This window comes from Wasmannia auropunctata, unplaced genomic scaffold (genome assembly GCF_000956235.1).
Source record: "Wasmannia auropunctata unplaced genomic scaffold, wasmannia.A_1.0 LD335988.1, whole genome shotgun sequence".
Classification (NCBI taxonomy): domain Eukaryota; kingdom Metazoa; phylum Arthropoda; class Insecta; order Hymenoptera; family Formicidae; genus Wasmannia; species Wasmannia auropunctata.
Window position 1 is genome coordinate 886197 of NW_012026902.1, and position 27807 is coordinate 914003.

A 27807-nucleotide genomic window follows, 5' to 3' on the forward strand; every position below is an offset into this window, starting at 1 on the left:
TCATTCGCGGCTCCTTCGAGGCCTGCCGACCTTACCTTTCCTAACGGGCGCGCCGCTGTTTCCGCCCGCCGCGGCTGCCGCTGCCGCGACGCTCGACGATTTCACGATTTTGTGCCAATCGGATTCGCAAACTGGCGAGCCCGACAGTAAGTAATATCTGAAATCGTGAGAGTCACGTGTCACGTATAGGTTTACTCGCTGGACTGGTGAAATCTGTCTGAAGGTAGTAAAATGGGGGAGAAATTCACGAGCGGAGAAAAACTCACCTGTCGCCAGAGACGAGAGGACCGCCACACTTATTGCAGTTGAAGCATTTCACATGAAACACCGATTCGCCAGCCCTCATGACCAGTTCGTTCGCGGGTATCGCGTTGCCACAACTCCCGCAGACGCCGCTGCTGCCGAACATTCTGTAACAAAACCAAAGAAAGCGTTCGATTAAGACTCGGTTCAAGATCGCGGTACCGATGGCTCGCGACATCCTGAACCGAATGCGTTACGTCCAGGGGGATGAAAGTGTCCCCGAGAACAGTCCGCGCCAAATGCCTGATTATGGCGTTGAGCCTGCGATTATTTTTCAACAATTTCAACAGTCCGCGGTTCTGGCACACGAGTTCCAATATCGGCGTGCCACGCCGCGATGCGACGCGATGCGCTCGTATCCTGCGTTAATGGCAGTTAATGTTTGCGAAGCGGTTGTCAGTCGTATACCCGTTGGCTCGTAAAGTCGGCTGTTTATGCAGCAATTAGCTACGTAACGATACGTAGGTATGTCGGATGGGGATTCGAGGTGAGCGCCACGATCTCACGTCTCTCCTCTCTCTCTCTCTCGAACGCGCCGCCGGCATAAGGATCTCCATCCGCGAGGGAGATGCACATCCGACATACTGGTACATCGCACACACGCACTCGACTATCCTCCTCGACCGTGACTTCAAGAATGGAACTTGAAAATTCCGCATCGAATTGGAAATCGGTAAAGATTCACTCACGGTCTAACGATCTATCTCGAGTCATAAAACCGCTCTCTCCCGAGGTCACGGCATACATGCTACTGTCAAAATCGAACTTCGCAATTAACGCTAATGGAATATTTAATTAAATCGACTTTTGAAACGCGCGATATAGGTAGCCGACATATCGATGTCTGCGTCGGACTTTACTCCGAGAGCGCGCATAAGGCTGTTACGACGACGGAGCGGATTGGATTTGAGGTTTCTCGTTATTAATTTAATTACCGGCTGACAGTTCTATAATTAAATTGCTAATTTATCTGCCCGGGATCCACAGCTGATCGCGCGCGGCCAGTATCTCGATGATTGCTCCCCCGAATGACGTTTCAATCTTTCCCTTTTTATTTTCTCTCTCTCTCTCCCCCTCTTTCATTTTTCCCTGCTTTTTGGTTCTTTCTTTCTCTTTTTTTTAATTTTTATTTTTTGCAGTTTGTCTTCAATCGTTCGCAACGGTTCAATTATAAATGCGCGTTCTCTTCAGCTGAAAAATGCGGATGCAAACGAGTGTGGCACGGACGATTTTGCCTACTTATCGCGGTAAGAAAATGGTAATGAGCGAATTTTGAATCGCGTGAGACTCTCGAACGTGTTGTTACTTTCTCGTGCGTAAATCGACGCGGTTCGAGAAAGCGAAGTGTGTCGCGTACATGATGTTTCACGCATTATTAAATACAATGATCGACCACAGGGCGCGTCTCTCGTCTATGTTTTACATGAATAAAAACGAGAGACGGTGACGTTCAGAAACTGTAACGTTATTCGAAATTCCATCACGTACTTATTAATTCAATTTCCTACAAACCAATTAACTATTAAATTAAAACTCTTGCGCGTTAGATGTTACGTAAGACGTTATAAACAGACGACGCATCGGTTCGCATCCCGCACGTGGGCGATATCCTAATCAAAAGTGGCAGTTCCTCGACGAGTTTCAGGTGTCAGGCGTCTCGTAAATGAATCGAAGGTGGTAGATTTTAATTGCGGCCGCGGCCTTTATCGATTCGGCCGTGTATCTACTTCCGGGCCGAATCCTTCGCGAATTTAATGAGCGGAGAAATGCATGCGCCCCGCACGGTCGAATCGCTCCGCGCATTTTCGATTTCTCCATAATTGCTAATTAGAGGCCGACGGCCAAGTCAATCAGCTAGAACGGATAGAAGGAATTATATAGCTGATGATCGAGGATCAGCCATAAAATCTGCTTCTCCTTTCTCCTCCTCTTTCCTCCCCCCTTTCCCTCCCCTCCCTCTCTCTCTCGTTCTGGCCTCTTAATCGTCCGACGCCATTACCAGTATCATTATTCACGCGTGTTTTACGTGACCATTCTGGAAAGCTGATGACAAGCAAGAATTTTCGATTATCCGTGAGCCTTATTTATGACAGTCATAAAAAATGTCAAACAGAGCGCGCAAATTATTCGTCATTTTACTTAATTATCGTTACTTGAAATGAGCCTTTCGCTCGGTTCATTAATAGTTTAGATGTATTTGACAACTATATTGATCGCAGCGACGTGATAGCCGCTCAGCGGTTAATGAAATGGGGCGGTAGAATTTTTGTCGTTTCGACGTTTGTATATAGATCTTCGCGGTAATCAGAGCGGCTGTATTAAATTAGATATCGAGCGCTCCGTCCTAATAGGCCGGAGTGAGGCATTCGTGCCCTGCTGGTGGGGTAATTGATCGAAAGTAACTAGCGAATAACGGTTCGACGCCGGTGATGAATGACAACGAACACAGTCTGTTGTGATGCGATATTATCGCGGGCCGCACGGCCGACTAATAACAATCTCTATATATCTTTGATAAAACATTGATCGCGTCAAGATTTATCTCGCTCGCACGAGGTCCGTATATATACGTGTATACTTAAACGTAGCAAAAATTTACAGCTAAATATATTTTAACTCTCTGAATATAGTTAATTACTTCCTGTACTTGTACGTATTATCCGTACGGCACAATTTATAATACGTTCTATTATGTACGATCTCCGAAGGAAAACCGGACTCGTTAAAAAATCCGCTGTGAAAAAAAAAAGTATGATTTGTAATTTATATTTTATAATCTCTCTCCTACGGCCGGGTGGATCGCAAAAATTCGGCAGTCCACAATGCGCCGCACTCCGTAGAAACGTCAAACGGCGAGCCCCGTCGCCCGCGGCGTTTAATAATTTTAATGAGCGAAGTTCACTGCAGTCCGCACTAAGAGAGTAATTGGCGATTACGGTCGGCGGGGCAATCTTTAACGAGCGGTCTACGCAATTTCTAATTAGTTGATTTCACCAATGATAATACGAGTGCCTCGCCCTCCTTGTCCGACTCCTCTAACTTGATACGCAATTTGCCCGCGCGCGAGACCCCCCCTTCACCCCCTTACGTTTTAATTGCGACCGACGTGTCAATCTTGCCCGCTCTAACAAGCGTCTCTAAAGGCGCGTGTCACGCGTGTACGTTTCGTAACGAAGCGGCAATTCGGCCCAAATCCTCGACGGGATCTCTCTCGGGACTAATAATTCGGAATCGGTCTACGTAACGAGCACACGAAAAATCGTATAATATATATAATGCGAGAATTGTCAGTAGTATGAGTTTTCCTCCGCGATTCTCGATTATATCGCGACAACTTATAAAATAGCATGACCCCTCGATTTCGAAAGATTCGCGAGCAAGTGCGCCCTCCGTCCTACGGATCGCCCTCTTCATCCAGGCACCCTCGCTCATTATGCGTGCCCCTTTGCCGCACACAGTGCCGCGTTCTCTGCCGCTAACAAGAGGGAATAAGAGAGAGAGAGAGAGAGAGAGAGAGAGAGAGAGAGAGAGAGAGAGAGAAACACACAAGGACGTGCGGGTGCGCGTACGCCGAAACGATGTATTCACACACGTAGAGCGCGCGCCCGTGTGTGTAGGCGACCCCCGCCTGTTAATGAGTTAGACTACCTTACCCTCGGCACTTTAATTGTCTAAAGCACAAATTGGGCGGCTTTAATTAGCGTAATTATTTGGTTCGTTTGTCCGTTTATCCAAGATCCCTGTATCGAGCGAGGGTCGAGCGGACCGCCCCTCCTCCCCCCCCCTTCCTCCTGCACAAGACTAAATGGATTCATTAGCGCTTTGTGCGATTAAAAATCCAAATTTCGGACCAGGGCCCCGAGCCTTTGTGGGCGCCTTCAATTTCATCTGCATCTCGTTCTTCTCGCGCGCAAACTTCCTTAACAATCGTCACCGGTAAAGTCGTGCCTCTTTCTCGTAGGCGAACCGCGCGTTTTCGCAATTATTCGATCTAGCTAGGATCTCCGCTGCATCATTTCAGATTTAACGACGCTAATAAAGCACACGCGAGTATTAGAGGAATTGTAAAAACTATCGATTTTTTTTTACTCTTTACGAGAGAGGTCACACACGTGTAGTTGCAAGGTTGAAAGTTGTCACCTATTCTCGGGACATTTTGTGCGACATAATAAACACGCGGATGCAGGACAGCTTCCCGCACGAACAGCACAAAATCTGCCACGTTACGCGCGCGGTGTGCATATGCATACACAACGGACGAAACACATTCTCTCGCTGCTAGCTTTAATTTTTCTAGATAATAATGATTAATCGCGCGGCCTCGGTTTCCAGTTTAATTAAAAAGCTATGCGGTCGCCACTCTTTCCGTCCCTCCCTCTCTCCCATACACACGCACACGTGCGCGCGCGCGCGCGCACGTACGTACACCCTGCCTTCCGCGAAACAGCCGACTGGCAAATTAAATTGAAATTGACTAGGTCTGGTAATGAGGTGGCCTGCAGGCCCAGTCGCGGCATTAGTCGGGTGTGGGTTCTAGAAAATGAGTTCCGACTTAACAACAAATTGCCTCGGTGAACTTCCTTTCACCCCAACCTCCACCCGGCCCTCTTGCCGCCCTCTTCCTCCCCCTCGCCACGATTCCACTATCGTCCTCCCGCAATCCGCTCGCACGCCGCGCGAGGACTCGTCCACCCTCTTCCTCTCTCTTTGTCCTCCTCTCATGTCCACCTTTAATGTTCCACAAACGAGCGGGCTCCTAATAAAGTTAATCGATGCGAGGTAGAAAGAAAAAAAAAGAAGTCAAATAAAAACACGGATCTCCTTCGATAACTATTTAATTTGGTCAATCAAAATTCCTATTAGCCGCCGTGCGCAATTTAGAAGTATATGGCGGACAACGCGGCGGACGTATTAGAAGCTGTCTGAAGATATTGAACGACGGCGGTAGCGACGGAAACGAACGTGTGTCAGGATCGAACAAGCGAGACTGCAAGATAATCCGCGATGCGCGATTATCCGGTGAGGAGAAGCGAATACGCGCGGAAACGATCGCGAATGGTAGAGGACGCAATGGAGGTAAACGATAAAAGATATTCGCTGAATTTCATCGGGGTCGTATCGCGAGTCGTCCGCGGGACGACGCGTCTTGATTCGATTCGGAAGAAGATCCGTTCGGAAGAATGTTTTCTTCGGCGGCGATATTACGGTCTGTCGTGATCTAACTTGGAAAATTGGATTTCGTATTTGCTGTTGCGATCGTCCGGCGCCGACAATTTCGATCAGTTCCGATCTCCGATTCATTTTAATGTAATTAACGTTCCGATTGCGCGCTTTGTTTCCTGGTCTAACCTCCACATCCCCAACCCCGTCCTGCCCCCGTTTTGTCCATCCCGGCCACATGCCCTCTTCCTCTTCCGCGCAAGCCACCCCCGTAACAAGCGAGTTGCGCGGCAGAGGCATCGATCAGTCGTGACTAGTGCTGTATGTACGTGCGTGTGCGTTAACACATGTGCACACGTATACACGCTGCTGCTGTATACATAATAAATGCGTATAAGTATATCCATGCTGCGACGATCGGGTTTTTATTTAGAGCAAAACGGTAAACCGCCGTTCCTTCCTTTTCGTCTTCGGCGGCGTGACGGCGAAGGGAGTAGTCGGCCTGGCTGGCGCGTCAAAGAGGCCCGAAAAAATTCTTTTAATAAAATTAATATACGATAACCGCAGATGTAATTAACGGATGCATTACCATATTATATCTAAATGTAAATTAGATGTATGCTAAAGTATGCGCAAGTATATAAAAATACCAAAGTGGCATTAAATAGCCGATGACCGGCCCGCCGATGATTCTCCCCTCGCTCGCCAGAGAATCGGGGCCCCCGTTCTTTGACCGCGCGGCGCGTTTTAAATCCGCGCCATTAGGTGCACGTGATACTTGATTCGAGGTAGACCACGAGCGGCGGAGTTAAACGAGTAGATAACGACGTACCCGGAAAAAAGGGAGCGCGGAAAGGAAGGCCAGGGGGAAGAGAAGGGTGGGCGAAGTGAAAAGAAAAACCGGGAAAATGACGGGAGCGCGCGTGAGAAGTACGGGGAGGAGGACAGGGCAGGGGAAAAGGTGCTGCCAGGCAGGAGCGGGGACCCAGCGGGGGAGGGACGGGGAGTGACGACACAGAAAGGACTTCTTTTGAATCGCAAAGGCAGGTAAAGCGGGACCGCTCTCGCACGCAGGTGTGAGAGCGCCGGCCGACCCGCCGCTGTCGCGCCGCAACAGGGCCGTTCGAGAAACGAAATCCACGTGGCAACGACGTAAATCGGGCACGAACCTGAGATGCAACCGAAGCGAATTTCCCTTTAATGCGAATTTCGATCGATCTCGCGGAAGTCCTACTAAAAATCGCGGAGAGCCAAGCCGTCAGGGACCCTTTTTCGTTCGTACACTTCCTCCACTTCGAAGCGCGAGCCACATTGCTATTGGGAGAAAAAAATCGCAAGTATGAATTAATGAACGTTTAAGATGCATCGACGTTAAAAGAAATGGGAAGGTTGAAGAAAAAGGCGGAAAAAGTTGAAAGGTGGGATAAAGAATCCTCCTTAATGACGTGTGGCCTTTTAAAAGTTGCTCGCCTCCACGCACGTCGACATTTAAAAAAACCTTTTACTTCGATCGCAAATCTCTCGGGGCGTCTAACAATTCGCTTCGCGATCCAGCCCTGTAAGCGAGAGGACAGAAAGCTGGATGAGAGGTGAAGAGAAGAAGAAAGAGCAACAGAGAGAGAGAAAGAGAGAGAGAGAGAGAGAGAGAGAGAGAGAGAGAGAGAGACGAGCAAAGAAAGCGCGCGCGCGCGCGTAGAAGATACGACATCGCTCGCTGCAAATTGCAATTTTGTTGTGAGATCATTATAAAATACATAATGCCGAGTCGCCTTCTACCGCATAACTCCCCCGATCCTCTCTCCTTCTCCCCTCCGTACCGCCCGACGGAGGTCCCGTGCGGAACCGAGAGATGCTCGAGAGAGGAGCGGAGAGGAAACGAGAGGAGAGGAGCGTGGAGGAAACGAGAGGAGAGGAGAGAAGCGGCACGGCGTCTCGTTAAAAGTTTCTAGCGACGCGTATTCTTAATAGTCTGCGCGCGCGGACACGCCGTCATTAAAATTATAACCACCCTCCTGTATCACCTCACCGATCCCGTGCCATTCCGGACAACGGCGAAAGAGAGAAAACGAGAAAGGTAGAAGAGGGGGGATTCACAATGCGTGAGAGAGAGAGAGAGAGAGAGAGAGAGAGAGAGAGAGGGAAGAGAGGAGATGAACATTCGTGAATCAAAATCCGTTTATTCTTTCGTGGAAAAATTCAAGTATGAATGTTGCGAAATAGCCTTAGGAATATCGATGGTACAAACGGCATCGAGCGCAAAAATACGCGAGAGATGGTCAAAATAATTCCACGGACTCGTACGCGACGCTCATCCGAAGAGTACGAAAAGACTCGAAAAGGGGGGGTAGGAGTTGACGAAGGGTACAGAGGAGGCTGGTAGGTGGCCCATAAGAAAGCGGAAGTACGAGAGGAAGAGATACTCCCCGGCGGGATAAAAGCGCGTTTAACTGAAACTCGTGGAAAGTTGCGGGGCTCTCTAAATATGTAAATACGAGGCTACTGGATGTTATTACGCGCACATACATATAGACGCGCGGCGGACGCGCGTCGTGTGTACGTGTGTGTATATGTACGTATATAGATTCGTAATGCGCGGGCGCGCGCATAAGGTAAAGCGACGTCCGGAAGAAAGCCGGCGTAATCGTCCGATATTTAAGTAGCGAGTTTAGGTACACTGGGTATATTTAAACGCGCTTATTATCATATAAATACAAGTTGGACGTTCAATTTACGCGCCGCAGGCTGCGCGGTTGCGAGCGGGGCGAGTCGGGCGAGCCGAGCGAGCGAGCGAGCGAAGCTCTTCGTTTCGTCGTCGTGTGCGCGCGGCGACGGAGTTGCAAAAGTTATTATTGTTATTACCGTACCGTTTAGAAACTTTTGTTGAGCGCGCAACGGACATTACGCGGCCTGTATGCACTTTGGCGCATCGAGTTATCCGTCGTTGCGACTCGGATGATATTACGGGCGCGCGGGCGCGTGCTGCGGCGATGTTGGTTAAATACCGGCTACGCGCCATGGAAAACTCAACCGAAAGATTTACGACGCTGTCGAATGCGTAATCGTTGCGCGATAAAAGGATGAGAGCGCGCGACGACGTTTTCCGCCTGCAAGATATTCCGAAAGCGGCGACTCTGTTCCGAAATCTAATCGCGCAGAGTACGCGAGGAGATCCGAATTTCTTGTTTTCTGCATACTAGTTTCTACTTCGAATGCGCGTGTTTGGTAGTTTTGTAGACCCTAATTGATGTAAATATTATATCTCACGCGTCGATACGGCGTCGCGATTGTTTCGACAAGTCTTATCGCAATCGCTCCTTGCAACGGTTATGAACTCTCGCGAGCGAGGCGGAGAAATGATTCCGCGCGTGAGGTTTCTCGTGACGAACTCACTCTATCGTTTCGTTATTAATGAATCCTTGAAATATTAAGCCCACAACGCTTTATAAGCGCCAGGGTTGTTACCCCCGGCGTATTGATACATATCTACGAGCAATTTTAAACACATAGACCTCCGTACACACGCGCGTGTAATCGTAAAATCAATGCTCCGCTCCGCTTCGATTCCGTCTCGCGGTAAAACTGTTTCGTAGTGCTAAATAATAAATGCTCCCGCGAGCGAAACGTCGCTAATGTTACGTCAGATATTCTGGCTCACGGATAACGACGGGCAGTTTTGCCTCGAATAAATTTAACCGCTCGTAGAGGGAAGAGGACAATTCACAAATTCTGTATCTAGACGTGATAACAATTTCTTATTCATGCCTCTTTCTTTCTCCTCCCCCCTCTCCCCCCCGCCTTCTCTCGAATATGGTTCGAGAGTAAAGTATCCACGATCTCGGAGAGATCTTTCGCCGTGATGGGACGGCGATGGCACGACACAACGATACTCGATGAACTAAAATAACTCACGGCAATGTATGCGATTTTACGGGGGGAGTTCTTCTCACGAGAAACTTCCAAACCGTTTCGCTCAATTTCTCGCTGAACGGCGAATTGTTGTCCGTCATCTGTGGCACGCGATACTCATCTGATACACGCGTCCTCCGTGTTACCTCCGAGATTGCCGGAAGAATAATGCGGGGAATTTTATCGGGCGCCTGATAAAAACGGGGGAGGAAAAAAAAGGGAGGAAAAAGAACCGCGTGGCCGCGGCTGCGTAACGCGGACGTCTCACGGTGTAAACACGAGTGCAGCGGCAGATACACCCTTATCAGGAGTGTGGCACGCATTCCCTCATTACCAGAGTATACCCGCCGGGGCGCGTTCACCCCCGTACTTCCCTCCCTCCCTTTCAGCCACCCTCCCGCAACTTACTCCCGCGCTCGGTTTCCCGCCCTTCCTGCCGCAACTCTTCTTCCGCTGAACACGGGAGGGACGAATGAGAGGAAGATAGCGCACGCCGGTGCGTCCGACAGATAGAGCTTGAAAAATGAGCATTACTGGACAGTGCGAACAATTGTGATTCACCCCCTGTCCCGACGTGAAATTCGGAATAAAAAATTCGGGGCAAAAATTCGCACGAAAACAGTTGATTAGTGATCTCTGCGATAGAAAATATAGTTGCTTTACATCTCTTTAACATCTTCAATACGTGTCTTCGAGATAAGATAGAAGCGCGGAGGTGTTAATTGTTTCGGCAAGGCAAATTTTGAGGCTTCGAGACAGCATCTATTCGCTACCGGTACAAGCGATTAGCACCTTCAATCGTGCGACAGGTTGCGACGTACATCGCAAAGGAGTCCACGTTGAACTCTATGGTTCGATGCGCGTTTAAAGGGAGCCAATCAGGGTTTAGCCGCATTCACCTCACGGAAAGACATACGCGAAATCGACGGACCCGGCCGGGGCCAGCTAGGCAAAAAGGTATTAACTACCTCTTAACATGCAGATTGCTCCCAGAAGACTTTCTGGTTCTCCGGGTTCCCCGGGAACGTTGATTGGACGATTATTTAATACCTCGTCGAGAGGAGCCTCCATTATTTCATGCGATTCGTCCGCGTGCCGTCACAAACGCTCTCGTGTTTTGTGTCTGTGTCATGAAATCGAATGCGCGTTACCTTTAAGGCTACAGGCTTTAAAACTAGCAGTATTCAACTGAATGCGACCAAGTCATCAGGCCTACAACAGCTGCGTGTGTATATATATGTATATACGCGTACGCTTAATTAAATGAAATTAACAAGCAGTATCTCTATTGGAGGTAGTTTGCGTAACAAAAAGACGGGCGACGCGGCAGCACACGCGAAGAGGGAGGTGAAAGAGGAGAGGCGAACGGTGAATCGTAATAAACCGCGTATCATAGGTATCGGTAGTGGAGAAGGGGATCGCCGACGGGTGAGGCGAGGGGGCGGGACGGTGGGTCCAATCGCATTTAATAGCACAAAATTACACCGAAATTGGATTCTAATTTAGCGTTCACGGGGCAAATCTATTCAAATTAGTTCAAGGGAAATAACGAGTCTCCCCTCGCCTCCTCGCCCGCGGGATTAAATAAATTTCCTTTCTGTTAATGATTATGTAGATTGAACGACATTTCTTCTGCCATCGCCCTCGTTTCGGCGTGTCACGTCTTTTTCTTCCTTCTGTATTAGACAGGTGGGGGTGCCACGACATGCCGTGTGAGGCCGCGGGACCCGAATTAAGGATAATTGCCTCGCGCGGCGAGACCGGAGGAAGGAGGCCGGTGGGGATAAGTCACGATGAATATCGGCCTGGCCGGCTCGTAAAAAAGTCGCGCATTGATTTTTGACATCACGTAAATCTCGCCACGATCTTTATAATTTCTTCGTGTTCTCTCCCTCTCCCTTCGCTCCTCCTCCTCGGGAATTCTATTCTGGGGAATAGTTGCACCGAAAATTTTTCGACACCTCTCAATATCGTTCGTTGTCCCAGATCTGGCAGGTTAATCGATCGGACCGGTTTCTCGAGTGTAGCGCACCGCATGCCTCCGGTTCAGAGAACTCGACGAGATAAAACGCTGTTTATAAAATGTCTCGCGATTGTTCGCACGACACCGATATAGCGGCGAAACGACGGACGCGCGCACGAAAACCCGAGCTCGCATTATAGAACGGCGACACGCTCGCGCGCTCGCGCGACCGAAGAAAATACTCGATATACCAATAAAACCGATACGCCGCGTCGAAAATTTGGCGACCCGCGGAATGAGACACTTGGCAACCACCTGTGGCACGGGGCATTTCGAAACGAGTTCTAATCTTGCCAACTATGGGCCGGCCGAAACGCGTCATCGAATTTCCGGCGTCACTCGCGGATCAGATCAAAATTGAAACGGAAATTACTTTTCGCACCGAGCCGTTTTACGCTGACGGCTTAATAACTTCGCTGCGGCCGCGATAAATTAGTATACCGCTATTACGTTGTAATACGCCTCGTACACCTCACATCCTGAATCGCTGTGCCTGAAAAAAAGTTACATCGATCGAAAAAAAATTTACAGAAACAAAGAACCAACTTTACGAACGTTATCGTAATGCGATGCGTAATGCGATGTTTCGCAGTGTTACATACATATGCATATGGTATGCACGTAAAGATGATGTGTACAAATGCAAAATGAATTTTTCATGTTTCAGAGTAATTGAAACGTTCAGTAACATAAACGACATCACAATCCAAACAATTATAATAAAAACCTTCCGTTAATATTCGATCGACATTAATAAAGCAGATACGCGACTCTGCAGACACGCGCGGTTCTTAAATCAGTATTTCTATTTAAGATCCATCAGCAAGGAACTCGACCGAAAAGTCGACGCGACGCTTCGTCATGCGGTTTATTCACGATCCCCTTCGACGTGAAATTTGTCTCATTAACAATCTAATTAATAATCCAATTACGCAGCAAGATCCGCCCTCTGGCATATTTTCACGGTAAGGGGAAAACAATTCTGTCGGACGTTTCTCCCTTCCATTGCAGGTAGATGGAGAAATGGCGATAGCTTCGCGAGAGAGTGAGGCAAGTGGAAGAGGGTTAGTGCAGGGGGGGGAGGGGGAAGGGGGCGAGGAGGGGTGGGATGTTTACCTCAACCCCCAGGAATTTAATAAGCAATTACCAGGGATGAAACGAGACGCATCCGTGTATCTGTATAACGAGGCGGTTTGCTGATGTGTGTTGTATGTGTATGGCATGTGTGTGTGCGTGTGCGCGCGCGCGCGCGTGTATGCGTTCGCGCGCGTGCGTGTGTGTGTGCGAGAGAGAAAGAGATAGAGAAGGAGAGAATGAGGGAGGGCTGCTTGTAGAAAATGAAACAGAAGGTACCGAAAGAAAGAAAGAGAAAGAGATCGAGAGAGAGGAACGGGAGAGAAAATAAACGAGCGAAACGAATAAAAGACAGAAGACTGTGCACAGCCCACGCACCTCGATCAAGGCAAGAGATAGATATACAATATTTCCGATAAATTACGGCCGATTTTGTCAAATTGTTCCATTTGGAGAAACAGATGAGAATAGTCTCGAAGATTGTCTGCTGTGATACGCGTATTAAACTTTCTTCAGACAATTTCGTTTGAAAAGTCGCCGTGAATTCAATATCCCTCTGGCTACACCAGCCAAAAATAAGACGAACATGTCGCATTTAGCCGTCGTTTGAGAATATATCCGAATGCGTAAAAGAATAATAATAATTTACTTTTCTGCGAGAGTTAATTAGGATCGTACGCCGGTCGGTGGACTGATGTTTTAGGGTGGATCGGACGTGGTAACAACATAAGCGCATTGCGGAGGGCTCTGCGCTCTCCCGGCCCTTTAGGATTTACGAGATATGAATGTACTGCGGGATAAAGAGAGAGCGAGGGAGGGTGGCGGACGTGGGGAAGGATGGGTCCGTTTTCGTGGTTAATTGGCTGGGTGTATTTGCACGTACTTGCGGCGTAATTATGTGTATACACGTATGCGCGTTACCTAATACCTAATAAACGGCCTTGTGTACCGGCGAGAGCGAGAGATACGATTCGTCCGCTTATATAATGTCTCGTGACGGCCACGAGAATACATAATTAAAGAGCGCGGAATAAATTAGCGAGGCGTTCAGACGAATACGAGTGGAGGCTGAGCCGTTAAAGTCGAACGGCTCATCTTCAATTTTGACCGCGCTGCAGGCGCGAGAATAAAGTGCAACGTACATTCAACGTATACAAAAGTATTTCGAAAGAAGGATCGCAGCATGTCAAAGGGATACGAACGAAGCGATCGGAACGAAGAGGCGGCCTTCCTCAAAGGGCGATATGGCTGACATCCAGATATTCCTGCCGTTGCAGGTATAACCTCCCCTTTCTATGTCTAGCACAGTGGTTTGTCATTCAAGGCACGCCGCCATAATTTGATATATTAGGTACACATAAGCGATGGCTGATCGCGGTTATTAGGTTGGGTACACGCTACAACCAACCACCCCCCGAACTCCCATCGGAACGACCCCTGACCTGTTCGCTATCCACCTTCCCCTACGTCGTCTCTTGTTCCTCCACCACCACCACTCGCTTCCTCTAACCCTCTTCTCGCTCTGCCTCGTCGATTCAGATCGCGCGGCTATTTGCTATGCCGCTCGCAGTCGCGAAATAGGATTATTATTATAGCCGTGCGCGCTCGCCAACTTTGACGGAGCCACCCTCAAGTGCGGGAGGTAGGAGGGGAGGCAAACGCCCTCCTGCGTTTAGTTACGGTGGAAATTTCGTGGGATGTTTTAAATGTGCGACGGACCGCGGTAAGAATGAAGATGAGCGGTAATTAATTTTCACGATATTGCAATAACGTACGCCAAGCTAGGATATTAAATGAAAAGTAAGTTTCGGTGCAACGTTCGGTGACGTTGGGAAACCGTTCATGGCGACATCGCGGAATATCCACTTAATTTTCCTGACACCGTTTCATCGTGGAATTGGCGGAGCCGATTAATCGAAACGTCGAATTCGCTTCGACGCATCGACGCAAAAAGACAAACGGGTACCCGCTCCGACTTCCATTATCGATAGCGCCGGCTAAAATACAAACAGCTTATCATCGGCGTTACACGGGCCGCGCGTTACCCTTCTCCCGCAGTCGTTATCGTCCGCGTGTAAAAGTAGCGCGGACATCTAACTGCAATTTGCGAAAAACCGCCCGCGAGAATTAACACTCTCGCGTACTTAATCCATGCGACGCGGCGCGATAGGCGTGCTCTCTCTTCCCCTCCCCCCCCTCTCTCTCTATCTCTCGCCTTCGCTATTTTCCTTCCAACGTGCCGCCCGGGACAGTTTCATTAATGCGCGAATATGTGCAAATTCATGCTGATCCTTCGTTTGCGCCTAATGAATTGCCCGGAATATTGTCGCAAGCCTTTGACAACGGAGGATACTAAAAGATATCTCGCCGATATTTTTTGATAACAACTATACGCGAATATTTATTGTATAATATTTTAAATTGCCAGCCGAGCTCCCATTATGGGGTGACTCTCATCCCTAGATCATTATGCATTGGAATACATAGAAACATTTGAAAATATATAAAATTTAATCTATATTGAATCTATATATATGTATCAGATTCTATAAAAAGTCATACTATAACCCTCAGAAATCCATAGTCGAGAAAAGGGAGAAAAACTTTGATATCGACATTATTTTTATCATATGGAAAGTCTTGATTAATGTTCAGAAATATATTTGGAAAATGTAATTTTCCTGACTTAGAAAAAGCATCGGATTACCCGTGAATATTCTCAACCGGTCATTCATCGGTCTGCCTATTCCATTTTATTCGCGTGTATCAATTAGATCCGCTTTTTTTCGGCGCTGATAACATCGCAAAACAGGCCCGGCCAGGCGGACGCACCGGCCAGCCTCAATAAATTCTCGTTCCGAAAAACCTACGGGCGTCGTGCCGTAATTAGCATGCGTGCGACAAATGAAAAATGATTGCGCTGCCGTAGATACGCGTACGCGTGCGTGCACTCGTACTTTCATATCTTGCGCAACTGAATGCACTCACGCCATTTTTCGTTAACGCCACGGTTCTCGAGTGACATGACAAACCGCAATATACGGTATTTACCGAAATGTATCCGGTATTACGGCGTCTATTGATTCCTTTGATCGTTAGCACAGGTCCCATGACGCGTATAAAATGTTGTAAAATTTATTGTTTAATCGTGAACATCTATTTCTCTGGTATCTCGATATCCCTGTGTGCAAATTTCCTTTATTTTTTTTTTGCTTCTCGCACATTTTTCGTTGATTCCCCCGTACGCTTTCGGGATTAGTTACACGCGGAATATGAGTATCGACATTATCGAGCGGTTTTGTCAAAGGACACCAGGGCGACGTCGGGACAAATACGTTTCGAAGCACGACGATCGCGCTATTTATTATTCAGTGGGTGGAAAAGGCTCGCCCTCCCCTGCGTGTATTTCGATCGCAGATAAACCTACCCGCGAGCGTAATGCAGGCTTTACTTTGGCGATTAGGTCCTTTTCCATGAGTACGCTCGATTTGTCGAGCGATCGAACCCACAAAGGAAATAATTTGTGTTCGAAAAATAAGTGTTAATAATAAATTAACGAAGCAAAAGGGGAAATAGGGAGAAAGAAGGAGCGAGGGAGGCTACCTTTGCGCATTTAAAGCGTGAAATTAATACCTAATGCGCAAGTTTCCCGCGAAAAGATTATTGGTTACTCGTGATAATCGGATCTCTGAATTTCAGGGCCTCTCACACACTTTGCGCAAGTAGGCGTTTCTCCCGTTTCTCCCGAGTAGAGCGACGCGATCATTGAAAATATTAAAAACGCGCATTTAACCACCGCACGATGGGCTATTATTAACCTCAAAAGCGGCTTGTCAACGCGCGGCCGGCATAAATGCCACCTAATATCTCGGCAATGATAAATGTGACAGACATCTTCCTCTTTTTCGTCGGGACGGCGCGCATAAAATGTTCTCTCAAAGGGAGACCAAAGCGTTCCGCCGGATTCCGAGCAAATCTACCGCGTTTGCTCAAGCCCGCGCGCGCACACGCTGCACTTAGGTTGTTGTATTTAATTACGAACGACGCGCAGTTTACGCAGATGTCTTCATTTGCACATACGGTCGATGCACGAATAATGCGATTTCTCGTTATAGGTCCGCAATTTTACGCTACAGAAAACGTAACTTTTTTTTCAGATTCATGCAGAAATATGGAGATGCACATAGTTGGAAAGCCTTATATCCGTAAATTACGTAAATATCCGTAGTATATATTCTACACGGACAACACGTATAATGGCTCCTCTTTTCCATTGTCATCGAAGCGAAGTCCCTATTCAAAGAAACTGAACTTAATTTACAGATATATTCTTAGCGTTACAGTATTGTCCCGCACGCGTTTTCTCTCGATTACCAATTCATTGGCGAGCTTCGACTCTCGTATACGGACTTAATTGGATTCCATCCTGTTTCTCGACGATTTCTTAATCGTCAGTCTAATTAAATTCTAAGTAATTTATTTAGAAATATGAGGAAACATGTTATTACATCGTTTTAACTATACCGAATTCGATTAACTGATTAATTATCATCGTAGATCAGGTGACTGATTTGCAAAACGATCGCGCCGGAAGCGCTACCCGATCCGAGTCGATCGTGGTCCTCCAATTGGCCGGGGGTCCTTCTCTTCAAATCCATCCATCCATCCATCTATCCGTCCGGGGAACATCGTTAGATCACACACAAGGGCCTGTTCAAATATCATTACTCGGTTTGCTGCGGAGTCAAACGCGAATATCGCGAAATCGCGCAAACATTTCATGAATCAGCCTCTACCATTCGCGCGTACGCGCTGCCACCGCCAGCAGCGTAACCACCTTCTGCGGTATTCTCTTAATTTCCCCCGTGAAATCGCTGTCAAGTTGAACGGATTAATTCCTCTCTATTTGCCGCGGCTATTCGCCCTCCCTCCCCTCGCCCATATCCGCTCCCCCCCTCCCTCCTCCCCTTTCACCCCTTCCGCGCCTCTCCTCGCGTAATCTTGTCGGGATTGTAACGAACGGTATTGATTTAATGGCCGAATTATGCTTCGATTAAACTGTCGCTCAAATATCTTCGACTGTTTGCGTACAATCTTAATGTAAGGTTCCGGTTGGTTGGACACAACGTCTTTCCGCCAATATAAGCTCGTGCTTTCTCGAAAAAAATTTCAGAGCTCGAAGCTTGAGTCATCTAAATTACTTCAATATATGCATATTACTTCTCGGATAATAATAATAATAATATCGATCGCAGAAAGATATAAATGCGAATTATTGAAATGTGCCTCAGAGCCGTTAGAGTGATATTGTTAGTCGAGAGTGAGGATGGCCGCGTTCAATCGGTCTGTCGTACGCTATCGCGACCGCGGTCTATGGTAATAACTTACAAACTAATCGCTTTGAATATTACCACGATAATCGTCGTCACGACCGCCTTCTTTCTTTCCGCCAGCAATCTCGCCGTCCACTCGTTAAACGCGGCGTCTCGGCCATGAAAACTGTTCTCGTCATCGTCGTAGAAAACTTTCCTACTGGCGAAAATTACAATAATTACGAATCGGTGCCACGGCTACGCGCACTCCCCCGCATGTTCACGCGTATACGTGCAAGCTTTAGTGCGTCCTACAAAAGGCGCGTCGACACGCGATTCCGGCTCGCATTAACGTACCGCTCGAACCTGCGACATTATCTGATCTCTCCGAGGAGTTTTGTAAATATACGTATGTGATATATGTATGCGATACCTCTCAAATGTGCATTCTAAAGTACATCAGAAATAAAATTTAACGTGGCTTTCTAATGACTGGATGCCGTGTGTTAGATAATTCTATGAATTTATAGGAATTTGTTAGATGTATATTTGAATCGAAAGATGGAACGCTTCTCAAAGCAATTTGTTGCGCCTTCTATTCGTCTCACGATCTACGGAGTCACGCACTTTTGGAGTACCAAGCGCGACCGTTTATCGAACGGTCATCGAACTCAGAAATTACCAAGTTTGAGAAGCGACACGGCGGCTGCTGACCAAGGGCAGGAAATTCCCGACTCGAGCCGCGGTCGAAGCGGGTGGCGGCGGACCGAGGGGGTGGCCAGGGGGCCGGGCAGGTGGGGTAGTGAAAATTTCAGCCCGGTGGTGGCCCGAATTAAGCGTCTAATTGTAAAGGCGACATGTGCGAGGGAACCGCCGGCGGGGTGGCGGCGGGAAGTGGTGCGGCGAGCGCGATGGGGGCGCGCGTAGGTCGGACGGAGGTGAGAAGGTGGCGGGGGGGTGAAGGTAGCAATTAACTTCTCCTCGCGAGATTAGAGCGAGATATTACGAGATATCGAGCGACTTAACGGCAACACGCGAGAGACTTCAAAGGCAGTAATAAACTGCCTCTAATGAACCCCTTATCGCCCGGTGCCACCCCTCCGTGCCCCGCTCCCACCCTCTTCTTCGTTTCCCTCAGCACCTCCGGCGACCTACCGTCTACGTACGTGCCTCCCTCGACGCGATGCGGGCTGAATCGAGCGCGGAAAATACGCCGTGTTCTCTTCCGCGCGAACGCGATTGGCAGTCTCTTTCTCTGTTATCGTCGTTGTTACTATTATCGCCATACTAATACTCTCGTCGCTCTAATGTTATATTGCCATTATTATCGATGTGAATGAAATATATGTTTCATCACAGTTTCGTCACTCTATTATTTTCTTTCTTCACTTTAAATTGCGTTTACATTTTTTCTTAGATTTAAAGAACCTTATGTATTATATATATATGTATTTACATATTAATCCAAAGTAATAATGACTACATTAATTCGTAATATTATTAATTTTCCTATCATGTTAGTACATTTCGGACTAGATTAAATTGGCAATTGGATCGAAAGCAAAAGTGGACAATCTTAAGATCATCAACGAAATGTTGTCCGTTCTAGAAAGGGTTGCGAGAGTGCCGGAGCCAGTCTATCCGTCTCCCGGCTCGTCCTCGGCTCGTCGGCTCGTCGCCGTCGCTCGTCGCGGCGCTGCGCCGCGCTACGCGGCACGGCGCGTCGCCGGTCTCCGTCAAGCCCAATCATGTTGATTCAACAAAGTACCTACCTACCAAATTGCTGGAATTTGGTATTCGGCCAGAAAGATGGAGGGAGAAGGAGCCATCGGAGCAAGCTAGAGGACTGGAAGCCGTCTGATTGCACATCTAGGACAAACCAGCATCACGACGATGTCGCTCCAGCGGAAAGCCGAGCGATGATTGGCCGCACACACATTCTCTCTCTCTCTCTCTCTCTCTCTCTCCATCATTCCCCTTTTCCTCGATCCCTTCAGCCCCTCGTCCGTACGCCCGAAACCCGATGGCGTCGGGGGCTGGGGGTGATTGGACGCATCTCGGTGATTGTGGCACCCACCGTCCACCCCTCTGCACCCCCTTTTCTCCCTCTCTCTCTTTCTCTCTCTTCCTCCCTCTCTCACTCACTCACTCTCTCTCTCCCACTCTCTCTCTCTCCTTCCGTTCCGTCCACCGCGCCATCCCTCCTACACGGCTGTAAATCGAGTTTACCCTCTTGCCGTGGCTCAGCCCTTCAATCAAACTGATTGAAACATTCCTTGAATCCAAAAGAAACGAACCGCCATCCCTTCTCTCTCGCCTCTCCAACCTCCCCGCTATCTTTCCGAGTCGCACCGCGCTCGCTATCCTCTCCATCCATCTGTCTATCCACTCGGCCCGCGCGGATATATCCGTCGTTCTCTTTTCGACGAGGCGGTTGCAGCAGACGCTGCTCGCTCCCGCGCAGGAGACACCCGATGGTGTTTCGAGACAACCGGTTGGTTTCAATTCCGACAGTAGTTTGATTGTAAAGCCGCGCCGAGTATAAAGCGCTTAGCGTGATATGATGCATTGAGTGTTCCGTAAGAATGCGCTATTGTTGCCCCAAGCGAAGAGTCATACGCGAGGTCTGATATAGTCTCTTCTAATGATATAATTTCTCAAGTGCATCGATTCGGATTCATCTGTTAAATGTGTTTTTTTTATTTCGAAAAATAAGAAAGTATATCCAATGTTGTTTGATCTTCGTTATATATTCTTAAATCCTTCAACTGTTTTATCCTTATGATTTACACCTCTTTCTGTGTGTGATAATATATTCTCTTCCATGAAATTAGTTTTTAAGAGACGAATACTCTCAAACAGTTTATCGCGTCTCATTTTTCGACGAAAGCAAGCCGGTGGGCGCCGGGACGGGCGATGTTAGACCCATACCGAGGATGGGGACGTCTCGTAGTCAAATATTGATACTAGGCCGGACTAAATCGCTCGACTATGCCAACAGATTAGGACGTACGTGCACCACGGTTGAGTAATAGCAATCGCGCGATAAGGAAAGGACCGACGAAATTGAAATACCAACGTTAGCATACCGATCGACGCGATCGATAACAAAAATATCTGCTCGTACCTATCAATGTCCTCCCCTCTTGCCTCTCGCGTCTCCGTGTTGCATAATAATATTTTAGCGGCGGTATTATGATGAAACGTAGAAACACGAACGACCGAACGCGCTTAACTTCAGCGTGAAATGCAAGAAATGTCACTCCTCGTGCGGATATAACCGGTTAGTTGAGTAAAAAAAGGACTGACAGTTCCATTACCTCCGGTACGTGCGCGGCCGGGCCAGGTTGTGCCGATCTATTTCGGGGGAACTAACTAAGTTCAGCGTCTGTTTCTCATTAAATTGCGCTCTGACCTCGAATCATCTAAATTTGGAACGGCCACGCCGATTAGGTGCATATTCATCACGGCGCGGCAATTCCGAAGTCTCGAGCCATTCATCGATAAACGATCAGTAGAGAGAGAAAGAGAGAGAGAGAGAGAGAGAGAGAGAGAGAGAGAGAGAGAGAGAGAGAGAGAGAGAGAGAGAGAGAGAGAGAGAGAGAGAGAGAGACGTGCGTGCTGTGTGTCGAGTACAATGTGGCAATATTATACTGGGAGAGACAACGCGAGGAAATATCGTAAAGACATCTAAAATACGTTTTCCATTCTTTCAAACAGAGACGACTCGTCTGGATAAATGCACACGAGGCAATTAGTATTTCTTTCCTATTATATTACTACTATTTGTCTTACTCATGCATCGGTACAATTTTTCATTCCTCACATTCACTCACATATTTTCATATTTCCTATATTTCGATTCTTCTTCGGATTTTAATTCTATCTGAATCGGCAAGTCCTAGATTTTGAGATATATTTAGACATCACAGTAGTGGCATGTTGTGCGATATATTTTAACATTACGGTGAATAATTGCCATAGCTATTGATAAAAAAAAGAAGGCAAATATGATTACGAGATATGACGTAAAACGGCAACTTCCTAGTTTCGCGGCTATTTTGCACGAGAGGAATGTTGATTACACGATATTGGCTCCCAGGAATCCCGGTACGGTATAAACGAACGCGCGGCAAGTACCACGATAAATTAGCCATAATGGCCGCGCACAATAACAGTATTTATTATTAATAACGAAGCGTCGGGCGTTGTTATTAGTTTCAAGAAATTAGACGGCGCCGATTCTCTCTGTCGGCCGCGCGGAGTCGCGCCTGCGTCGGCACAAAGCCGGAATATCCGACGTCCCATGTTGCGCGACGGAGTACCTAATTTAATGGAAGCGATAATTTTCAGTTTATTCATGAGTGACCATCGACTATCAACTTTTTGACGCGATAAGCGGCGATACACGCGAAGAAGTCCAAATATCGACAACGTTCCTCACATTTACCGGAAAAGGATCTTTGTCATTATTTTTCTCTATTTTTTTTTTTTTAAATAAATTCTACGGCTATTGTCCCGTTGATCGGTGGATTCGGTACGCCCGTTTTAACAGAAATTAACCACACGACTCACCGTCTGTAGTCGGTTTTGCAGAGAATCATGCCGCCTTTGGTGTAGCAGGACCCGCCGATCTCTCCCAATACTACGCTGCAATACGAGCACTTGAGACAGCCAATGTGCCAGTACCGGTCCATCGCTAGCAACAGCCATCTTTCCACTATTTGTACACCGCAGGCGGCGCATTGCCGAAGGCCCGCTGACCCGCTTGGGACACCCTCTTGCTGCAATATCAAGTTTTCATTTTTGTCACTCATTGAGCATACACATACTGCGATCTTAAATTTATAAATAGCGGACCATAATTTACATTAATTTATGCTTAGTTAAGAATATATTATGCAGTTTAATTAATTTGTATTAACTCTCTGCTACTACTACTAGTACGTTTTCTCGTCTTGAGACAGCACGAGAGATTGGTTGGTTACGAAGTTCGAGTAAAGAAAACGATGGCGGCGGACGTATTTTTTTTAAGAGGACGCGCATAAGAGTTGCCACACACACGCCTTAGTAGAAATCGTTTCTAGCCCATTATAAGTAGAAATTCAAGCATCGTGGTAATTAATGCGAAACAGAAAGTCATTAACGGGCACTAAATCATTACGGCGTCTTAAGTGCGCGCTTATTATGAATGCTTACTCGTGATTATGCAAACACACGTAGGCGAACGTAACTCTTGCTCGCGGGACCTACAACTTACTCGCTAATTTCACTTTGTACAACGTTGCTCAATACTGTATTGTTGCTAAAAATACTTCAGTTTATCTTTAAATCAACAAAATCGCGCTGGTTTTGTACTCGACGAGTTCTTTTCATTACATTTATTTAAAAAAAATTAAAAAATGGTATGTATATATATTTTTGTGTGTCGAGTAAAAGGATTTGTAGAAAAATAGTTGCTTCATCCGTGCTATTTATACAAATGTACATATAAAATGAAGAGAAACGATTCGTTGAATGATTAAAAACAAGTGTCGATTTCAATACGAATCAGATGTGCCGTTGTTGGAGCTAATAGATTTCTATGTTAAAAGTTTATACAAATTTTATGCATTGCATACACATACATACTTAATGTATGCGCTTGTATTTGTTACACTCGCATATTTAATATCTATCGACGTAGTAATGCCGTGGTGTAGGATGACTTTCAAATAACAACCGTCTGCCCGTGCGGTTATGCGAATATATAGTCGGACACGGTACGCCAAGCGCAGCAATACTTATTCGACTTGCGTCAGGGAATACGAGAGCGAATGCGTTAATTGTTGCTGTTGCGTCGTGTCGACGAGCGTAGACTCCGAAAAGCGTGTTTCCCGTGCGAAAAGGAGAGAAAAAAAAATCCTCCGCGATTGCGCGCGCGTACACTTACTTTGACTTCCGTCTTGATGTTGCCGGAGAACCACTTATTCATCCGCGACGTAATCGGGTTGTAGTGATACGGGTATTGGACCTCCATGACGCACTTCACTGTGTGTCCCTCTCCGCGAAGCAAGATGCAGGAAAAGAAACGGAGCAAAAGAAAAGAGGAAAAAAAGAGACAACGACGTAAAACCGATCTCGGGCCGTACTCCGGATTCACTCGGCCAATGATATCACTCGACCTCGAACAAGTTCCCGTTGCGATACACTCACTTTCCCCTACCGCGATTTGCGGGATTTCAAGGATCCGGAGGTCCTCGCTTCTCCGTCGAATTTCACAGTAATACGGAAATCGAAACGCGAAGCGCCTAGGACCGCAGGCGACTGTGAGCGATCTTCGCGAAACTCGCCACTTTCGGCGACGCGTATCCTCGCGCAATGCAGTGCATGGAACGTATGCAGAAGGGGAACCGAGAGAAGAAACGAAACGAAGCGAAGCACGGACGGGACCCAACTGGCTGGTGCTGCGGGCCCCCTTAATGCCTTGCGGGCCTGCGCGGGTTCAGGTACCTTGGTGTCTCGGGGTAGGGAGAATGTAAAAAGGCGAGTCTAGCAAAGACCCAACCGACGCCGAGAGAGAAGGCGAGATAAAGATAGTGTGAGGGATCGACGAGGCGAGGGGAAGGGAAAAAGAGCGGATTGAGAGGGGAGGTGAACGGAGGACCCATTCGTGTGCCGGACAGAGAGAGACCCGACGGCTGGGAAGGGGGAGAAAGAGGAAGGGGTCTTTTCCATAGCACCGGTTGAGAAAAGAGAATGGGAAGGGAGGAGGGAGAGAAAGAAAAAGAGAGAGAAACGGAGAGGAACAGAGACAGAGAGAGGTGAGAGAGGAATATATTCTGGGACAGGCTTCCTAAGTGCCGTGAGTCTTACAATGTTGTGTAAAGCGAAAGTTGTGGCAAATTTTCAGATACATTACGTATACATTTACGTATACAAGAGTAAAAAAATAAGGAAACAGAAAGAAAAAAAATATATGTAACATGAAAAAAAAGAAACAAAGTGGGAGGAGAGGGAGAAACAGAAAGAGACAGAAAATTAAAGCTCAGGAGTGAGAAAGAGACACAAAACAGAGGGACAGAAAAAGAGAAGTGAAAAGGGAATCCAAAGCAATGGAAAGACATAAAGGAGGTATAAAGACGCAAATACGAAAAACATAAAGGGACTCGAAAGAAAAAAATTAAAAAGACCACAGAAGTGAGGAGAAAGAAAAAAGGAGGAATAACGAATAAAGAAGACCCAATAGAGAAAGAGAACTAAAGAGCGACGCGAGAGAATAAGGACGGAGTTCGAGCAAGACGGTGACAGAATGCGAGTGGAATCTAAGGGGAAAACGAGACTGAGAAAGAACGAAGATCCAAAAAATTCGAAGGATGCACGAATACGATGATAAGCCATTCAGGAATCAAAATATTCGATGAATTAGAATTGAGCATCAAGACGCTTGATTATTCAAATCGTGCGAGAAAAAAAGTAAATTTTGGAGAATTCGACCGTGTAAAATTTCACAATTTTAAGAGGCATAAAGGCATATCTAAAAATACTGATTTTTTTATTTTCAAAAGAAATATTATTAATATCGTATGATTTATTCGTTTCTAGATACACAAAATATGTAAAAAAAAGTTCTAAAATATATAACTTTCATTATTGTCACTCTGCTTACATGTTGTCGTCTTCTTGACCGGTCATAGTTAATAAAATAAAGTCCTGTTTTTCATACATTTTTCTCACAGAGATATAATTTAAATTGCGGTCATAACACATCAAATTAATATGTTATATCTGTAAAAATAACGAAAGAAAGCTTGATTAGGTGAATTATTCAGGAAATAAGAAAATGTCATGTTAAAGGGTTTTAAGGGCGTAGTTGAAAAAAGAAAAACTCTAAAGAGTAGCAATCGCCGAAAAACAGTTGACGAAGTAGAGCAACAGATGTACACGTCTTTGGGCGCTGGAAACCGGAAGACAGGGTACAGTCAACACAGAAAGGTGAATGAAGAATGAAAGTTGGAGAAGCAATATACTCTGAAAAAGGCAGAACGTTGTGTGTGATGCAAGGGCAGGGAAGGGAAGAAAGGGAATGAGGCAGGTAAAGCGTCGAGCAGAAAACTGCAAGAGGGAACCGCGCCGGGCCCCTCCGCCCCTATTCAATTATATTTCTCCATCATAAATGCCTATATTGTTACGTTTGTCAATGGTGGGGTAAGTGAGGGTCGGACGGATGGATAATACTGCCGAATTGTACCCTATGACCCTATGTTATACCGTTCCCGAGTTCTTTATGACAAAGTCGGAGGGCTTCGGAATTTTTCACCACTCTTCGTCTTTGAAATCACCTGTACCGCTTCACTTCGTCGTACGAGAAATTGAATTTCAGATCGCGTGTAATTAATTTATACATAACACATATACAAAAATATCAACGAGACACTAATATTTAAAATATTAATTAACTGACATTTAACGTTCCGAAGACGTAAATTATATATTATATAAAATCGAACTTTATACAAAAATGCAGTACTCACCTTGAGCGTGCAATTATTGTTGTGATTAACCGGCGGGTACGCGGGATGCCCCGGCATGTGGGGATGAGGGTGTCCGGGGTGGTGTGGATGATCCGGCATCATGCCGCCACCGGTATGATGATGTCCGTTGCTGCCCATGCCCTGTCCAGGTTGCAGGGCACCATAGGGGGTGGCGGGATCGCCGGCACCGCCAGTATGCTGGGGTGAGTGCGGGCTGGGTAAGTCGGGGGTGGTCGTGGTGCCGCCACCGCCACCTCCGCCACCTCCACCGGTCCCATACCCATGATGCGGCCCACCGGGCCCCGGATGATGCGGACTGCTCGAGAGCGAAGGATGGTGGGGGTAGGCTGCGGAGTGGCCCGGATGGTGGGGGTTCATGCCAGCGGTTAACGCGCTCGCCAGTTTGACCGATGAGAGGGTGGGCTCAGGGAGCCCACCGACGGTTTTCAACGGTGAAACGAACAAGAGAGGAGCGACTGTGCGGCGCTCTATTGCGTCTCGGCTCTGGCTCTTTTCTTCCGGTACTTCGGTGAAATCTGCAACAATAAAATAAAATAGATTTTGAGTTGATTGATTTAGAGGAAATATTGAATAAATGTCTAATGTAAATTCATATCATTGTTTAACATTAACGCTGGTTTAGTAATATATTTATTTTCCTTGGTAACATTTCAATAGTAAAATCTTAATCGCTATACATTATTAAATTAATATTGCAGAGCAGTGATATTTCGATGCCTTCTTTCACAAACTTTGCCTAACGTTTTTATTGTATTCAAAAAATTCTGCTCTTCACTTATTATACAAAATATAAAATCATCGAACCAAAACGCAAATGCAAGGAAATTTTCTCAACTATTTGCGTATGCAATAGAATTCGTGGCACAGCCTATTCTTTGTCAAAAGCCATAAGATCGGCAAGTGTGACCTGCGCGGCACGCCTATCTTAATTAACAGTAATTGTTCTTCCCTAACTCAGCAGGTGCCGATCGACCTTCTATTCCAAACTTCTGTCTTCTTGTCCTTTTCGGCGCAACAAGCGCCTTTATTCGGTCGGCTTTACAGGCGGAAGATATCTATACGGGAATATTTTTCGTAGAGATACATTAGAGAAAATTATAATGATTTTCTCTAAGTATCATTGTTTGAGAAACTTCTTAAGTTTGAGTTGTTTAATAATCTTGCTGGTAATAGATTAGAAGCAGTCTTCCGGAATTGAAAGATGACCACGAACAATTATACTTTCATCATTATTATACCATTATGATTTTTTCCAAGTATTATACTTAACGATGTGCTTGTACGCATAATAATTAATGAATAATGAAGAAGTGATTATTTTCTTGTAAGGACGATCGATATATAGTAAATTCGTCGGTCTCATAAGAAGAAAGATGCGTATGTAATATCGAAAAATTTCTTTGTTACGCGAAAGGGGCGCGCTTTGTTTCGATAAATGCGATTCCACTGTATACGGGGAAAGTAAAACTGTCGGTGTGCGACCTCGGTGGGAGAA

General features: G+C 46.7%; 1 protein-coding gene across 1 annotated transcript; it reads right to left on the bottom strand.

The window, feature by feature from the left end:
- Positions 1 to 26684, bottom strand: LOC105454153 (LIM/homeobox protein Lhx9). The gene is made up of 4 exons (XM_011696561.1): positions 26292 to 26684; positions 22354 to 22562; positions 267 to 410; positions 1 to 157 (listed from the first exon to the last, which is right to left on the bottom strand). The coding sequence occupies exons 1-4, from the start codon at positions 26667 to 26669 to the stop codon at positions 1 to 3; spliced, it is 888 nt and encodes a 295-aa protein (XP_011694863.1). The 5' UTR covers positions 26670 to 26684.
- Between the last annotated feature and the right edge of the window lie 1123 nt (positions 26685 to 27807).

Excerpts from the sequence above, each read along its gene's own strand:
- LOC105454153 (XM_011696561.1), bottom strand. The coding sequence starts at position 26,669 with ATGAACCCCCACCATCCGGGCCACTCCGCAGCCTACCCCCACCATCCT. Across the intron at positions 22,563-26,291 it reads ACAATAATTGCACGCTCAAG|CAAGAGGGTGTCCCAAGCGG; the intron begins GTGAGTACTGCA and ends TTGATATTGCAG. Across the intron at positions 158-266 it reads CCTCTCGTCTCTGGCGACAG|ATATTACTTACTGTCGGGCT; the intron begins GTGAGTTTTTCT and ends TCACGATTTCAG.